This window comes from Geotrypetes seraphini, chromosome 13, assembly GCF_902459505.1.
Source record: "Geotrypetes seraphini chromosome 13, aGeoSer1.1, whole genome shotgun sequence".
Classification (NCBI taxonomy): Eukaryota; Metazoa; Chordata; class Amphibia; order Gymnophiona; family Dermophiidae; genus Geotrypetes; species Geotrypetes seraphini.
In genome coordinates this window covers 33,992,336-34,010,963 of record NC_047096.1, presented here as the reverse complement: position 1 = coordinate 34,010,963, position 18,628 = coordinate 33,992,336, and the positions used below count along the sequence as shown (strand labels likewise).

The window sequence follows — 18,628 nt, the reverse complement described above, 5'->3', positions numbered from 1 at the left end:
GTCACAAAGCGGTGAGGGATGCAAAACAGGACTATGAGGAAAAAATAGCCCGGGAGGCCAAAAACTTCAAGCCCTTTTTTAGATACGTGAAGGGGAAAAAACCTGCAAAAGAGGCAGTGGGACCCCTGGACGACAAGGGAATAAAAGGGTACATCAAGGAAGATAAACAAATCGCAGACAAACTAAATTCCTTCTTTGCCTCCGTCTTTACGAAGGAGGACACCTCAACAATACCTGAAGCGGAGAAACTGTTTACAGGAGAAATAGAGGACAGCCTCACCACAGTTGAAGTGAACTTGGATCAGATATACTACCAGATCGACAAACTTAAAAGTGACAAATCCCCTGGACCGGATGAAATTCACCCGAGAGTCTTGAAGGAATTGAAGGTTGAAATCGGAGAGTTATTGCAAAAACTTGCAAACCTGTCAATCAGAACTGGACAGATACCAGACGACTGGAAGAAAGCAAACGTCACACCAATTTTCAAAAAAGGATCGAGAGGAGAACCGGGCAACTATAGACCTGTGAGTCTTACGTCTGTCCCCGGCAAGATGATTGAATCACTGATCAAGGATAGCATAGTTCAGCACTTGGACACACACGACTTGATGAAACCCAGTCAACATGGATTCAGGAAAGGGAAATCGTGTTTGACGAATTTACTCCAATTCTTTGAGACCGTGAACGAGCAAATTGATAGTGGAAAGCCGGTGGACATAATATACTTGGATTTCCAGAAAGCGTTCGACAAAGTTCCACACGAAAGACTTCTCAGGAAACTACAAAGCCATGGCATAGAGGGAGATATACAAAGATGGATAGGCAAATGGCTGGAAAACCGAAAGCAGAGAGTGGGCATAAATGGAAGTTCTCTGACTGGGAGAAAGTGACTAGTGGTGTACCCCAGGGCTCGGTACTTGGGCCGATCCTTTTTAATATTTATATCAATGACTTGGAAAACGGAACATCCAGTGAGATCATCAAGTTTGCAGACGACACAAAACTCTGCCGGGCAATCAGATCGCAGGAGGATAGTGAGGAACTCCAGAGCGATTTGTGTCGGTTAGAAAAATGGGCGGAGAAATGGCAAATGAGGTTCAACGTGGAGAAATGCAAGGTAATGCATTTAGGCAGTAAGAATAAGGAATACGAGTACAAAATGACAGGTGCAACTCTGGGAAAAAGTGAACAAGAAAGAGACCTGGGTGTACTGATAGATAGGACCCTGAAGCCGTCGGCACAATGCGCGGCAGCGGCAAAGAAGGCAAATAGAATGTTGGGCATGATAAAGAAAGGAATCTCGAGTAGATCGGAGAAAGTAATAATGCCGCTTTATAGGGCAATGGTCAGACCTCACTTGGAATACTGCGTCCAACATTGGTCTCCCTACCTAAAGAAGGATATAAAACTGCTGGAGAGGGTGCAGAGACGAGCATCTAAACTAGTGAAGGGTATGGAGAAACTGGTATATGAGGATCGACTTAAAACACTGGGATTGTTCTCCCTTGAGAAAAGGAGACTGCGGGGGGATATGATCGAGACCTTCAAAATACTGAAAGGAATCGACAAAATAGAGCAGAGAAGATTATTTACATTGTCCAATTTGACACGGACAAGAGGACATGAAATGAAGCTAAGGGGGGACAAGTTCAGGACTAATGTCAGGAAGTTCTGCTTCACACAGAGAGTGGTGGACATCTGGAATACTCTCCCAGGGGAGATTATTGCGGAATCGACAGTCCCAGGCTTCAAAAGCAAACTAGATGCATATCTCCTTGAGAAAGGCATATAAAGATATGGTGGCTATAAATAAACCAGGTGTATACCTGGCGGGGCCTCCGCGTGTGCGGATCGCCGGACTTGATGGACCGAAGGTCTGATCCGGAGATGGCGCTTCTTATGTTCTTATGTGTGTGAGAGAGATAGACACACTTCATAAAGGCTGGAGGAAAGGGGAAAGTTATGAAATAGACTGCATAAAGGCTGGCGGGGTTACATGAGAGAGACTGGGTAAAGGCTGGGGAGAGAGGCATATGAGAGAGAGGAGGATGGGGGGATATGAGAAAGAGAGAGACTTGAGAACAGGGAGGTATGAGAGAGAGACTGGAGGATGGGGGATATGAGAGAGAGAGAAGTGGGGACCCGTGCCATGATGATATATAATATAACAAAAAGCCCCAAGATCATAATGATCCAAAATTTGTAAATACAACACAAAAAAACGGTTACGGAGTATCTGTAGATGAAACCGGGAACTCTAGCAGGCCTAAGTGCTAAAGTAAACACTTATGATGTTGAAATATTCAGTGTGGGATTATGAGCCTTTCAGAACACCAAACTCCACTGTTGTTGTTTAGATATGTCTATGTTATATATGGTTATATGTACTTTGACATGCAGCTCCTGATTGGTGAGGCCCAACTTTAGAACAGGAAGAGGCGGTCAGAGCATAACGCGAGTGATTTCCTTCACTCGCTGGCGCTCCGGCTGCCCTCTCCTGTCTCCCCTGCTAAAAACCGTATTTGCGGTTTTTCAACATTTGCGGTTTTTCAACATTCACGAGGGTTCCTGGAATGGAACCCCCGCGAATATCAGGGGAGTACTGTATAGCGATTCAGCCAATGCCATTTTCTTGGCGGCGTTCAATCATGGCATATGCAACCAATTCAACCAAGCCCGGTTCCAGGGAATAACCCCTTCTTCAGGATCCTCGCCATCAAAGCAGCAAGAAAAACACTTTCAAAAGTATGTCATCCAAGTTCGTCTCCACGTAATGCTTCCGGTCCTACAAATGGGAGGGAGCACCAGTTTTCTTGCTGCTTTGACGGCGAAGTTTCTGACAACATGCTTCAGGAAGGAAAACTGTTTTTTTGTTGTGATATGCAATAGTACTTTAAGGGACTGAAGGCCCGATGCTCAAAAGGCCACATTAAAATCCTGTGTGCCGTTGTAGTGCTGGTAAATTTTCTGATTTCAAAACGATGAGCAATGCTCAAAAAAATTTGCATGCATATGAGGTTCACAGAAATTCCATTCGACCAGTCATTGGAGAAAGTGACTGACACATACATGGACGGAATAGTTCACGGAAAGAGCATGCACCAGGAAAAGCTATGTTGTAGGCACACATGAGCATCAAACATGGCCTGCCTTACTGTAGTGCAACATAGGTGACCGTCATAAGTGCCATGGGGGGGAGGGGGGGAAGAACTACCAAAAGGCAAGCAATGCAAATGTGAAAATGCAGAGGGGGTGGATGCCTGGAATGCAGAGCTCCGTTATCACTGCATGCTACTCTTGTGTACTACACCCTCAGCAAATACACACCAGTTCTCATCACTGTCTGTTCCAACCTGGAAGGAGCTTTAAGTCCAACAGCGCGAAAGAAAGAGCAATCCACAACCATAATGGGATATGTAAGACCTGGGATCTATAACGACACAGACTGACGTCAATGGGGACTTACACAAGCCTCACAGATGCCTGCCGCCCAGTTGAAGCTAATCACACAGCACTAAAGCCCTCGTTTCCCAGAAATTTAAACTGGAAATTACGTTGGCTTTTATCTTTGAAATACAGGGGATGGCAGAGAGCAGTATTTGCTCTGAGTAGTCCTGTGAAATGAATTTTAATGGGATGACCCACACCTATCAGGCAGCGAACAGTCAAGGCAGGCAAGTCAAACATTTTTCTCTCTCTCTCTCTCTGCCTCAGGGGCCCCGGGAGGTCTTGAATGACGCAAAAGCAAAAGTGCCATTAAAAAAGGGAAAGAGAGGAAAAAAAAGAAAACACAGAAAAGCTCCCACTTTCAGCGGTTACTTGTTTTAGCATGCAAAGGTTTTTTTTCATCTATTACTACATAGAACAAGAGACTTTGCAATACCACCAGGGCCTGGAAGATAAAATTGCCAGCTGCCTCTGTTCTTTCCCCGTAGAAAGGCTGATAAAACCCTAGTTTTATTCTCTCTACACAAAGAAATATAGAATAAGATAGGAGAGAATGGTTGTAAGGCTTCTCTGGTCTGCCCAATATCATTCTTGATGCACGGCTTTCCTCTCAGTTGTTCACATCTAGAGATGCCCTTTTCTTATCCTATGCTTTCTTCACCTATGTTAGCATTTTTCTCCGTCACCTCCACTAACAGTCCATTCTGAGCACTTGCCTTCCCTCCATGAAGGAAGTTTTTCTGATGTCGCTCCCAAGCCTAGCCTTTGGAGTAGAGAATGACATGGGGACAAGTGTGTCTCTGTCTCCGCAGGAACTCAAATTTCCCCGTCCCGTTCCCCACGAGTTTTGTCGCAGTCCCTGTACCCGTTCCTGTAAGCTCACGCCCTGCCTTAACTGCACAAGCCTCAAACATTTATGATTTTAAAGTGTTTTGAGGCTTGTGCAGATGAGGACAGAGCTTGCAGAAATGGGGCAAGGACAGGAAAGGAACTCACCAGGACAAAACAAGAAAATGAGTTTCTGTGGGGACAGGAGAAATTTGTTCCCGTGCCATTCTCTACCTTGGAGCCTCTTACCATGAACTAATTTTCTATTACATTCTTTCCTTCAAAAACAATTTGATTCTTATGCATTATCTTTCTCTCTTAGGTATCTGAATGTCTCTAGCATATCCCCCAATATCTTCTCTTTCTTAGTTATATATAATTTAAAAAGGATGTGATTTAGCATACTGCAAGCAGGATGAAGAAAGGCTTCATCAGGAGCCTTGAACTGGGTCTGGCTCTTTGAAAGGAGGAGATAAAGAGTGTGAAATCACATATACACTGGCCTGCCACTGGCATACGATAAGTGCTCACTTCAAAACAGCCCAAAGATTGTCCTGCCTGGTCATTGCTGCTCTCTATACCCTTCTAGACCCATTGCCAACTGCCTTCAGAAACTGAAAAGCAGTAAACAAGGTTGTGAGAGAACCCCTCGCCTCTGGAGGCAGGGACCAGTAAAGGAAGGAGGGACATACCATTCCCAAAGAGACCGGAGGGTAGGGAGAAGGAGTGGCATTCCTGCCTAGGGCACCACAGGATCTGAAGGTTCATTTCATATAGGTTTTGGTGCATATTCCACACATTTTTCATTGTCTTTCCCTGCAACATCTCTAGCCTAGTTAAATCCTTTTAGAGGTAGACCTCCAGAACTGAACACAGCAGTGGAAGTTCTATAATAGCATCCCTATTCTATAAAGGAAAGTAGTCACTGAGTATATAGGTGTGTGCACAAAAGCTTATGCCAGCTACCGAGCTGTTATACATGCTTGTGCCTAGGGGCTACAGATAGGCACGTAAATACGGGTTGTGCCCAGACCCTACCTATGTATACAATTACCTATAAAATACATGCTGTGTAAGATATGTACATTGGTGTTCGCCTCCAATCCGTCCACAATTTGGCTGCACAGCTCATATTCCGTGAGAGCCGCTATACTCAAGTTACCGCTCTCTTAAAATCACTTCATTGGTTTCCCATATGATTCTGACTACAATTCAAACTCCTCTTACTGACCTACAAATGCACTCACTCGGCTGCCCCTCATTATCTCTCCTCACTTATCTCCCCCTATGTTCCCCCGTCCCGTGAGCTCCGCTCCTGTCTATGCCCCCCTCCTCTTCCTCCACCAACTCCAGACTCCGTCTCTTCTACCATGCTGTGCCATATGCTTGGAACAAACTGCCCGAATCTCTACGTCGGGCTTTGTCTCTGGCAGCGTTCAAGGCCCAGTTAAAAGCCCACCTCTTTGAGAGTGCTTTCAATGCCTAACTCCTCTCACCTTGGGTTCTGCATCCCCAACCCTATATGCCATGTCTGTCTGTTCAAGTTAGACTGTAAGCTCTTCCGAGAAGCAACCGTCTATTAAATGTCAAAATGTACAGCGCTGCGTACGCCTTTCAGTGCTATATAAGTGATAAATAGTAGTAGTATATGTACACACTAGTATTTAAGCCCGTTACATTAACGGGTGCTAGTAAAGCCTCCTTCCCTCACATGTCCCCATTTCCCCCCCCCAGCCCCCTTCTCCCATCTTTTCCCTTTCAGCCCCAGCCCCCTTTTCTCACCAGCAGCATTTCCCTCCCCACCCCACTTCCCTGTACAGTATCAGCATACCCTCCCCCTCCATTTCCCTGTGCAGCAGCATTTCCCTCCCCCACCCCACTTCCCTGTGCAGCAGCACCTCTTCCGTGCTCCCCTGTCCCTCTTCCCTGATCCCACAGTCCAGCAGCACCTCTTCCGTGCTTCCCCTGTCCCTAGAAGACAAACTCACCAAGCACGTCGGCCATCCGGTGCCGGGCCACGAAGCAGGCGTCGTCCCCGTAGCACATGCCGTCCGCGGAAGAGGAGCAGAGCATGGGGAAGAGGGAGGGGGAGCCTGTTAGAGCCGGTTCGTGCGCATCTGCTGTGAGGTGAGCCACTTTCGACGTCGTGTTCCAGACGCAGTAGCTGGGGAGCCAGGCCCCCTACGCCCACGCTGTTAATATTCAGATGCGATCATCTCTCTGTCTCGCAGCAGGCTTGCCGGCTCCGGCCAGACAAAGTTCATTTTTTAGTTCAAAGCTGACGCTGCGTCTCCTCTCTCGATCCCCGCCAAAGTCGGAAGTCTTCTCCGACTCTGGTGAGGTTCGATAGAGGAGCCGCGGCGGGGGCTTTGAACAAAAAAAAATGAACTTTGTGTGGCCGGAGCCGACAAGCCCGTTGCGAGACAGAGAGATGCGTGGTAAGCGCGCATGCGCACCCTGCCGGCCACGGAACTACAGATCAGGCAACACGGCATTGAGTGCACATGCGCGCTTAGCGTTTTATTATTATAGATATCCACGTATAAGAAACATTTACATGAATTAGCAGCACATAAATGTGTCGATTTTAAAGAAATACCTTCATGATGTTGTGAGGCCTTCCCAATGCCCCATACAGAGATATCATTTATCTCCTTCTTCCTACTGGTTATGCCTGTCTCTGTATAACCTAACATCCCTCTGACTCTGGGCTCTGTCAAATCACAGCATTTCTTTGCCTTGAGATCATCAGACATGACTATCTCTAGCTCCTCTCTCGGTTGATATATATCAGTTTAACCTTCCCCCTTTGTGTAGTGCAGTGTAACGCAAACTGTGTGCCATGGCGAGATTCCCAGTGTGCTGTGAGACGCCAGCCAGGAGGAGAGGCACCAGCTGACTGCCTACAGGATGAGCCTCTCATGGCATGAGGCAAGTCCCATAAGTCAGCCAGTGCCTCCTCTCTGCGCCGCACCTCTTCCAGCACCCTCCCGACTCAGGACCCCATCTAGAGGGCCTTCGTTTATGCGTGGATGTCGATGTGAAATGTCACGCATGCATGTGATGTCATCGCATCGACGTTCGTGCATTTCCAGATGACCTCCAACCAAGGCCCCGGGTTTAGTGTGCCAAGGCTCCGGAGAATTTGCGAGACACTGATGTAGTGGTTCCCTGATTAACTATTAATTAGAACATAAGAACATAAGCAGTGCCTCCGCCGGGTCAGACCATAGGTCCATCCTGCCCAGCAGTCCGCTCCCGCGGCGGCCCAAACAGGTCACGACCTGTCTGAATCACCAGAAGGGGCTCCCTTGCCACCTTGGTTTCTCATTGAAGTCCTATCTTCCCATCGAAGTCCTAACCCTCCGGTCTTGCACATGCACGACCTGATTGGGTTTCTATACTTATTACCTGATTAGCTTTCTATACTTGTGTTACATCCCAGCTCCTCCCTCAGTATCCCACGATCCCTTTATCCCTCAGAAATCCGTCCAATCCCTGTTTGAATCCCTGTACCGTACTCTGCCTGATCACTTCCTCCGGTAGCGCATTCCAAGTGTCCACGACCCTTTGTGAGAAAAAAAACTTCCTTGCATTTGTTTTAATTGATTCTATTTATAACCTGACCATCTAGAATTCTGAGGAACTAATGAGAACATATGAAATAAAAATCAAAATACATTGTTTTGTCTTATTGTGGAAAATTTTGTATTTCATTTCAAAATTTTTAAAAAATGAGGGTAATTTATTATTACAAATCGTACAAGGTATTTGATTATATGATAAGAAAGGGTGAGAAGGGTGGGAGATAACAGCATATCATTTGTACCATTTATATATTTATTGTTAATTTGTTTGAATATATTGTCACACTTATTGTAAGTTTGAAAATGAATAAAGATTTAAAAAAAAAAAAAATAATAATAATTTTAAAAACCCCACAGGAAAAATCCTTTAGACCAGTGTATTGCAAATTGTATGCCTTCTGAAATTTCAGGTGTGCTGCGAGACACTGGGGAGAATAAGAGGCACAGTGAGAAGCACCTCCTATAGGCAATCAGCTGATGCCAGTGCCTCTCCTCTCTACATGTTTTCCCTGCCAGCAACCCCGCACTGGCGGCCCAGGGCCCATCTGGAGGGCCTTCATACAAGCGCGGACATTGATGGGATGATATTATGCATGTATGTGATGTCATCACATCGATGTCGTGCATTTTCAGGATGCCTTAAGCCATGGACACTATGTTTAGTGTGCTGCGGCTTGACAAAATTTGCGGGTCACTGCTTTAGACCAACAAAGTAATTTAAGACAAAGCAGAAAAGTTGCAAAAACTAAAAAGACTTTAATCTTTCTTCAGAAAGGCATTAAATTTGATTCTAAGGACAAATCATGGGATAGAATAATCTTGACCCAGCTACTGAAAAGGAATGAGAGAAGCCAGGGATTTGCTCAGACTCTTGTCAAATGAAACTTTCCGTACAGGCAGTCCCTGGGTTAAAGAATGAGTTACATTTTTAAAGCTGTTCTTAAGTCAGATTTTAAGATAAGAACATAAGAATAGCCTTATTGGGTCAGACCAATGGCCCATCAAGCCCAGTAGTAGGCAGTGGCGTAGTGAGGGCGAGAGGCACCTGGGGGGGTGCCCCTCCCCCACCCTGATCCCTGCCCCTCCCACCCTCACCCGCTCCTTCCCTGCCCCCTCCTTCCACAAATGCGCACCCCTTCCCTTCCCCCTACCTCTTTAACATTTGCGGCAGCAACCCCGACCTGCTGCTCACACCAGCGTGGGCTCTTCTTCTAGGAAGTGATGTCGGAAGAAGAGCCCACGCTGGAAGTGATGTCAGAAGAAGAGCCAACACTGGCGTGAGCAACGGATTGGGATTAAAAAGTTACAGGGAAAGGGAAGAAGTGCACGCTTGCGGTTAGTGGGGTGGGGAGAGGAAGATAGGTGCGGACTCCCCACACTTCCCCCTTACTATGCCACTGCTTATTAAGCACCACACCGAACCAGTTCATCTATTGAACGAAAAGAACAGTTTGACGCTGCAATTGCAATCCATCCAGGGGATAAGACAGCACAGTCAAAGCCTCCATTTTCTGCACATTAAATGCCCAACGCAAAACAGGCAACCCCATTAGTGGGTGTAAAAGGGAGAAAACCTAAGATGTCATCTACATGGAGGTGATAATGAACTCCTGAGTTTTGGGAAATTTCACACAAGGGTTACAAATAACTTTAGGTAACACCAATCAGAGATTCGATCAACTTCCTTGACCTGCTGCATGCACATCCTCCCCCCCCAAAAAAAAAATTATTAGAGGTGATTTACAATGCATGCAATGACTGCAAGAGAATGTAGCTGAAATGCCATAAAACAATAATAAAAATGCCTGGCCACTAGCAAAAGCCTGGCATGGCACCTCTAAGACAGACTGCAAAAGGATTTTAGTGTTACAAAAAGCACATAAAGCAAATTGAAATTCATCAAGGCATGAATGTTCTACCAGAAAACTCAAAAGCTTTAAAAGCACAATTCATTGGATCAGCTTTGCCAAGAAAATCGAACTAGAGATAGTTCTTACAGTAATATCTGCATTTCTTTTCTTTTCTTATAGACTGCCTGCAAGCCTAAAAGCTATTAAAGTGGTGTACATTTAGGGATAGTAGTTATTTTTCTGTTCCTGGAGGGCTCATAATCTGAGTTTGTAACCGAGGCACTGGAGGGTTAAGTGACTTGCCTGGAGTCATAAGGAGCTGACTATCAAATCCAGTTCCCCAGGTTCTCAGTCCACGGCATTAACCATTAGGCTATTCCTCTACTCGGTTTCTCCTACTCCTGATACTGGCATATTATGAATCAGAATGCAGCTATTGGTGTGAACAATTGGTGATATTTGGTTTAGAACGACCCCCTGGCAACTGTGTAGTGAATTATACAGTGTGGCAGGACAGGTTGTGTACTTGATTTATATCACATCACATTTTTAACTATGCAGATGGTCCAGTGCTGTAGTGCCCCATCAGCATCACCGCAATCGTACTTCATGAATTATATACTTAAGTTACCTAAGGCCCAATGTAGTGTTAACCTGGCCCTGGTAGCCATACAGTTGCTGGAAAGAACTGGATTCTTTGTAGGCCAACATGAAAATTACCTAGAGGACAAGAATGGTGTGCTCTTTCTTACAGATCATTCAACATACCATCGGTGTCTATGTTTCATTTCAAAGATGATGGCTTGGCTTACCTTGATGAGTCTAAAAATGGCTTGTAAGCGATGACTTTCCACTCATCTTTCTTGGCAGAATATCTTGGTTCTCGGAGAGTTTCAGTTGCAGTGTCCAGATCAACTAAATAATGGCATTTGGAAAGATCTACCTGGAAGAAATAAATGAATTGAAACCTTTGAATTATTCCCGGGTTTTCCATTCAGTCTCCAAACATTCCATAATTAACACTTTTCATATAACGGATGTTAGCGACTAAGGGCTAGATTCACTAACCTGCCTCTCTGTGCCCAATCCGTGGCCGATCCGTAGCAGGCTGACCAATTCACTAAAGCTCAGCATGCAAATGGGGGCGATCGGAGGAACGCCCCCCACCGACCACATGATCCTGACGCATGCGCAGACCATCTGCTTTTCCTGTAGATGGTCTGTGCATGCTCTCTGGGGTACCCCCGGGGGGGAGGGGCAAGTGCAATGAATACGAAACCTAGGACAGCGTTTAGCCAGGTTAGCGTTGAGCCCCTGCAAAGGGGTTGCTAGCACTCATTCACGGCCCATAAAAGTGCTTCAAATGCTTTAAATGGCAGAGTCTATTGGGCTTTAGAAAGCCTGGCTCCTATTTAAGGCAGACACGAGACACAACCTTCTTTGCATATCAACCTGACGGGGACTAAATGCAAATCTGAGAAAGGAGCTCACAACAGGCCTTGCACGGGCACTTGGGAAACTTGCAGGGACGCTGGGTTTTGCGCCCTTCTCTCTGCCACCCTTCCCCGCAGAGCAGCCCCGCTTTTAACCCATGGGTTAAAACCACGGGCTCGCACTGGGGGAAGGGTGGCAGAGAGCAGGAGAGTCGGGGCAGAGAGCAGGGTGGCCAGAGCAGGAGATCGGAGATTGGGGCAGAGAGCAGGATGGCTGGGGCAGAGAGCAGGGTTTTAGCACAAGCGACTGGTCCTCACCAGTTGCTTGTTTTTTGATCGGCCAGCCAGTCGGTGGGCCAGAAGAAAGTTTAGTGAATCGTGTCCTTATTGCTTTGCATGCTGTTTCCCCTCATTTGCATGCACGGATTGGGATCACATCGGAGGATGATCGGTACACAGGTTAGTGAGTTGGGTCAGAGGGAAATAGGGTCGCAAACCGTTCGGTACACGACCGGTTTGAATATAAGAACATAAGCAATGCCTCTGCTGGGTCAGACCTGAGGTCCATCATGCCCAGCAGTCCGCTCACGCGGCGGCCCAACAGGTCCAGGACCTGTGCAGAAATCCTCTATTTATACCCCTTATTTGCTTAGTGAATCTAGCCCTAAAAGAACTAAAGCAGTTCAAGAAATCAAACATGGACAGAGGACCCTTAGTTCAGTTTAGTTTTACCCATGTCCACTATCTTTCCTTCATCAAAGCAAAGCAGGTTTCAAGCATGGCATACTTCAGAGACAGTGTAGATTAAGACACAATGGAATGATATACATTTTACAGAGTATAATACTGTATAACCACAATGGTAACAAGATCACACTATAGCCATGCTAAATCTAGACAAAAGCCCAAATCTTCCTCATTCTGCATCTGCATTATCTGCCACATGTTGACATGATTCACAACAAAAGCCTAACAAATGGCTTTGGCACCAAAATTGGCTTTAGACATTTTTAACCAAAACTGAACCTCCCACCTCCCTTAAGTAATTTCGATGGTCTAGTGCAGGGGTAGCCAATTCCAGCCCTCGAGAGCCAGAGCCAGGTCAGGTTTTCAGGATGTCCACAATAAATATGCATGAGATAAATTTGCATCTCAAGGAGGCAGTGCATGCAAATCCATCTCATACATATTCATTGTGGATATCCTGAAAACCTGACCTGGCTCCGGCTCTCGAGGACCGGAATTGCCTACCCCTGGTCTAGTGACCTCTCCAGGTACAGAAATGAAGCCCACCTGCTCCTACTCTCTTGCTCCTCCTACAAAATGGCTTCTGAGACTGCTGCGGAAAGATCCAGCAGCCATATTGAGATTGGAACTGGAATAAGCAGGAGCAATCTACAGTCACTTCTACTTATGCTTGTTCCAATCTAAATATGACTGCTTGGAATATCCTTTCCGTGCTAAGGTTGCGCACTCCATGCCGTAAGACTAAAGCATTCTCGATTGTCTAATACTGAGCCTCTGTGACAGAATGCCATGATGCAGCGGTAGTCTGAGGCAAGAGGACCAGATCTGCGTTCCATAGGTGACACGGTCAATCTGGGGCTAAGAGGACTACTAATCCCCACTGGGTCACTATTCTGCAAATGTCTTGGCCTATTATTGGCCAAGGTGGGAACACATACAGTAGTTCTCTTGCTGCCTAAGGTTGAATGAGAGCATCAATGCTAACACTTTCTGACCCGAATAGAAAATAAATACATGTATTGTTCTTATTCATGCAGCCTCACTACAATCAGATTTAAAACATTGTATTTACTGCTAAGTTGCTGCTTCTTTATTTTGGCATCAGCCTTCCAACATGGCGCTTTGGCATTATAATGCCTCCCCACAGACACCGACTCTTCTGATTGGTCAGGGGCCTTGACAAATTCAGTGAATATGTCCTGTCCCCCGACCAATCACGTACACATTAAATGTCACCTGTCAATTTAGATACCCAGTCTCTTATCCTTCTGCAGTTCTTCATAATCCTCTGCTATTTGTATGAGAAGAGACTGGAAGACCTAAATACGTATACTCTGGAGGAGGAGGGACAGGGGAGATATGATACAGATGTTTAAATACTTGAAAGGTATTAATATAGAACCAAATCTTTTCCAGAGAAGAGAAAATGGTAAAACTAGGGGGCATAATTTTAGGTTGCAGGGAGGTTTTTCACAGAGAGAGTGGTAGATGCCTGGAATGCCCACCCGGGGAAAGTGGTGGAGAGGAAAACGGTGATGGAATTCAAAAAAGCATGGGATAAGCATAGAGGATCTCTAATTAGAAAACGAAGGATGTAAATTAAAGAACTAAGGCCGGTAGTGGACAGACTTGCACGGTCTGTGTCTCATAAGTGGCGATTTGGTGTAGGATGGGCTGGGGAGGACATCAGTGGGAACTCCACTAACTTGGAACATGAGGATATTACTGGACAGACTTTATGGTAAATATCCTCCAAACAGGATGATTGAATAAGCTGGAGTGAGCTTGGACAGCAACTTCAGCTTTTGGAACCCAGGACAATACCAGTTGGACTGTACAGTCTATGACCCAGAAATATCAAAGAAGAGGCAAGTTAATTTAATCATGTATTTTTAATGGGTATAACCAATGGGCAGACTGGATGGACCGTTCAGGTCTTTATCTGCCATCATTTACTATGTTACCTGGCAGAAACCCAAAGAGTAGCAACATTCCAGAGCTGAGATTGTGATGTCATAATGCCTCATTCCACCAATGCCTAAGAGCCAACCTCAGCAGTGATGTCACAATGACTTGATTAGAAGGCAACTTCAGCAGTTGGAACCTAGGACAATACCAGGTGGACTTTACAATCTATTTTCAAAAAATATCAAAGAAGAGACAAGTGAATTTAATCATGTATTTTTAATGGGTATATCTAATGGGCAGACTGGATGGACCGTTCAGGTCTTTATCTGCCGTCATTTACTATGTAATAAAGTGCTATCTGCAAATTTGGTCACCTCATTCACTACTTCTTTCTCCTGATCATTTGTGAATATATTAAAGGTATTATCCTGCAGTATTTAGTAGTAAACAGCATGACTTGCACCTACTTCTATCGTATCAAGCAGCCTTATGGGGCAAAGACCTGGAAAAACTAATTACACACACAAACAACTATGGTGAATTTAGGAAACACCTAAAAACATACCTGTTCTCAAAATACCTAGGTAACGAATCTGGACAATATACTCCATCACAATCCCACCCCCAAATCTGATCTTGTAAACTGTTAACCACTAATCTCTAACTATGAACGTTCCATTCAATTTGTAGAATCTTTCTAATTCATTGTAAACCGCATAGAACTTCACGGTCCTGCGGTATATAAACTGTTGTTATTATTATTATTATTACTATATTTTCCTTAAAAATTTCAAAACAGAAATAACAAGAAAATTGCATGGCATAGGACAGCGTCTCGCAAACTTTTCCAGCTGGCAGCACACTAAAACCAGTGCCCCAGCTGGAAGGTAACTGGACGTCGACACGATATTGCGTCAACATCCGCGCATACACGGAGGCCCGTCTAGCTGCGACCCGGCCGTTACAGGGATCCAGGAGGTGTGGGGAGAAGAGGAGAAGCGCTAGCTGACTTCCTACAGGACGTGCCTCTCGCTGCGAGAGGCACGTCCTGTAGGCAGGCAGCCAGCGTGGATGACTCTCCTTCTAGCCATTGTGTCGTGGCATACCAGAAATCTCAGGAGGCACACTTGTGTGCCATGGCACACAGTTTGCGATACACTGGCATAGGATATCAACCATGCACTGCACTTGAGAGTAGTTAAAACATGGTTATATATGTTTCCCTTTTTATTAGTCATTCTAGTCACCTGTCGAGTGGGACAGTGCATACTAGACTGGGAGCAGATGAGCAGAACTATTTTACTTAAATGAAATTCATTTAATTAAATTCACAGTTTTCTAAATGCTTCATGTGAGTAGCTCAAAATGGGAACATCAACAGATGCCTGCATGAGACTCTAAATGGCACCAGCTTTCTTTGTCGGCTTAGCCTAAGACACAGAAGGACCTCTGTTTCCTATCAAAGGAAGCATAATTAAAGGGTTATTAAGATTTCTTTCACTAACCAAATTCTTGCAGAAAACAGCGACATTGAATATCAAATGTTATCAAAAGTGAGAGTCTGATGAAAGAGTTTCCTTGTTTGTGCCTACAACAAACATCCTTTATTGAATAGAGAACTAATGTGATAAACTGAGCTTCATAGAAACAATAATTATCACTAACCTACTGAACTATTGCTCTGGGAGCACCAGATGTGCCAATTAACAAAGCCTGCAATTTAGAAATATCTTTTAGTCATGTATTTGCTGTCAGATAATTGTATTTTAGCTATATATGCACTCAAGGAACATTGACAAGTTCGGTTTCATACAGACCCGGAGCTTCCCTGGAATTCATATTACATCTCTATTCTAAGTGAATAAATGGGCTACCAAGGGGAAACATAGGAGTGGGGCATACTCAGACCCTGCCATCTCATTTAACTCTGTGTGCTACAGTTCTGTGTTTTTAAGTCATTGATTTCATAGTGGTAAACTTCTGATGATGTATGAAAGATGGACATTCCTGGTCTGTTTGATCTTTCAAATATTTTGATCATTTATTCATGTATTTATTTATATATTTAACAAACTTAAATCCCGCCTAAAGCCTAAATGGGTTACAAAATACATACATAAACTTTTGGCTTTTGAATCATCACCAACCCTTTGGCTGATCAGTCTATTTTCCAGAGGGACTGTTGATGATACCATTAACTTGATAGTGAGGGAAGAGCTCTAGATCTGGAAAAGCTCTTTACCATTTATCCACAAATTCTTTATCGATATTTTTTACTTCTGATTACACCCATTTCTTCAATAAGTATTCTTGAAGAGGTCTTGGAAATAGTATTCTACTCAGACAGGAAACAGTAGGTTTAAAGGGTCAGTATTCTCAATGGAGAAGAATAAATAGTGGGGGTTCCCTAGGGGTCTGTGCTGGGTCCACTGCTTTTTATCATATTTATCAATTATCTAGAGATGGGAATAACTAATGAGATAATTAAATTTGCTGATGACACAAAGCTGTTAAAGTTTTTACATAAATTGCAAGAGGATTGTGAAAAATTGCAAGAAGACTTTGCAAGACTGGGCATCACAATGGCAGATTATGTTTAAAGTGAACAAATGCAAAGTGATGCATGTGGAAAAGAGGAACCCGAACCATAGCTACGTGATGCAAGCTCCACGTTAGGAGTCACTGCCCAGGAAAAGGATCTAGGTGCCATCATTGAGGATACCTTGAAACCCTGAGTTCAGTGTGTGGCAGCGGCGGCTAAGAAAACAAATAGAAATGTTAGGAATTATCAGGAAACGAATGGAAAACAAAGATGAAAATGTTATAATGTCATAAGAACATAAGAAGTTGCCTCCGCTGAGGCAGACCCGAGGTCCATCTCGCCCAGCGGTCCGCTCCCGCGGCGGCCCATCAGGCCCATTGCCTGAGCAATGGTCCCAGACTATCCCTATAACCTACCGCTACTCTTATCTGTACCCCTCAATTCCTTTATCCTCTAGGAACCTATCCAAACCTTCTTTGAAGCCTTGTAACGTGCTCCGGCCTATCACAGCCTCCGGAAGCGCGTTCCATGTGTCCACCACCCTCTGGGTGAAAAAGAACTTTCTGGCATTTGTTTTAAACCTGTCTCCTTTTAATTTTTCCGAGTGCCCCCTTGTACTTGTGGTTCCCCATAATCTGAAAAATCTGTCCCTGTCTACTTTTTCTATACCCTTCAGGATCTTGAAGGTTTCTATCATGTCTCCTCTAAGTCTCCGCTTTTCCAGGGAGAACAGCCCCAGCTTTTTCAGTCTGTCAGTATATGAGAGGTTTTCCATACCTCTTATCAGTTTAGTTGCTCTTCTCTGGACTCCCTCAAGTACCGCCATGTCCTTTTTGAGGTACGGCGACCAATACTGGACACAGTACTCCAGATGCGGTCGCACCATTGCACGATACAGTGGCAGGATGACCTCCTTTGTCCTGGTCGTGATACCCTTCTTAATGATACCCAACATTTTGTTTGCTTTTCTTGAGGCTGTGGCGCACTGTGCCGACGCCTTCAAAGACGTGTCCACCATCACTCCCAGGTCTCTTTCAAGGTTACTTACCCCTAGCAGTGATCCTCCCATTTTGTAGCTGAACATCGGGTTCTTTTTCCCTACATGCATGACCTTGCATTTCCCTACATTAAAGTTCATTTGCCATTTTTTGGCCCATTCTTCTAGCGTCGTTAGGTCCCTTTGCAGATCTTCGCAGTCTTCCATGTTTTCAACCCTGCGGTAGAGTTTGGTGTCATCCGCAAATTTAATAACTTCGCAATTTGTTCCCGCCTCCAGGTCATTAATAAATATATTGAACAGGAGCGGTCCCAGCACCGACCCCTGCGGAACTCCGCTCGTGACCCCATGCCAGTCTGAGTAATGGCCCTTCACTCCAACCCTCTGTTTTCTGTCCGCCAGCCAGTTTTTGATCCATCGGTGGACCTCCCCTTGCACCCCGTGTCCTTGTATTGTTCAATGGTACGACTGTACCTCAAATACTGTGTGCAATTCTGGCGGTCGCCATATCTCAAAAAAGATATAGCCGAATTAGAAAAGGTACAGAGGACGAAAAAAATTCTAAAAGGGATGGGACCACTTCCCTAAGAGGAAAGGCTAAATCGGTCAGGGCTCTTCATCTTGGAGACGAGACAGTTCAGGGCTGATATGATAGAGGACTATAAAATACTGAATGAAGTGGAAAGGGGTAGATGTGAATCGCTTATTTTCTTTTTCCAAAAACACTAGGACTAGGGGGTATGCGATGAAGCTACTAGGTTTTACTACTAGGATTTAAAACAAACCGGAGAAAATATTTCTTCATACAATGAGTAATTAAACTTTGGAATTTGTTGCCAGAGAATGTGGTGAAATCAGTTAGCTTGCAGAAAACAACGAACAGACTGCAGATAATGTACAAGATGCAGGCGTTGTTTATTAATAAATGCAGTAACATATACAACCTTATAGCCAACCAAGGGACCCGACACGGTCCGTGTTTCAGATAACACGCCTTCCTCAGGGGTTCATGGTGGTTAAGGTATAAAGCAAACTGCATAAAAGATAACAAACACACGCTAATCACGATCAAATGGGGTCAAGTAAGTCGTGATTGGCGTGTGTTTGTTATCTTTTATGCAGTTTGCTTTATACCTTAACCACCATGAACCCCTGAGGAAGGCGTGTTATCCGAAACACGGACCGTGTTGGGTCCCTTGGTTGGCTATAAGGTTGTATATGTTACTGCATTTATTAATAAACAACGCCTGCATCTTGTACATTATCTGCAGTCTGTTTGTTGTTTT

General features: G+C 44.8%; 1 protein-coding gene across 2 annotated transcripts in view; it reads right to left on the bottom strand.

Moving 5' to 3' along the window:
• ALG9 (ALG9 alpha-1,2-mannosyltransferase) overlaps positions 1 to 18,628 on the bottom strand; it is a 166,969-nt gene that overhangs the window by 43,166 nt on the left and 105,175 nt on the right. For both annotated transcript variants that reach the window (XM_033919141.1, XM_033919142.1), the window contains exon 14: positions 10,528 to 10,658. In XM_033919141.1, the coding sequence (XP_033775032.1) occupies positions 10,528 to 10,658 (131 nt within the window). The remainder of the gene's footprint in view (positions 1 to 10,527; positions 10,659 to 18,628) is intronic.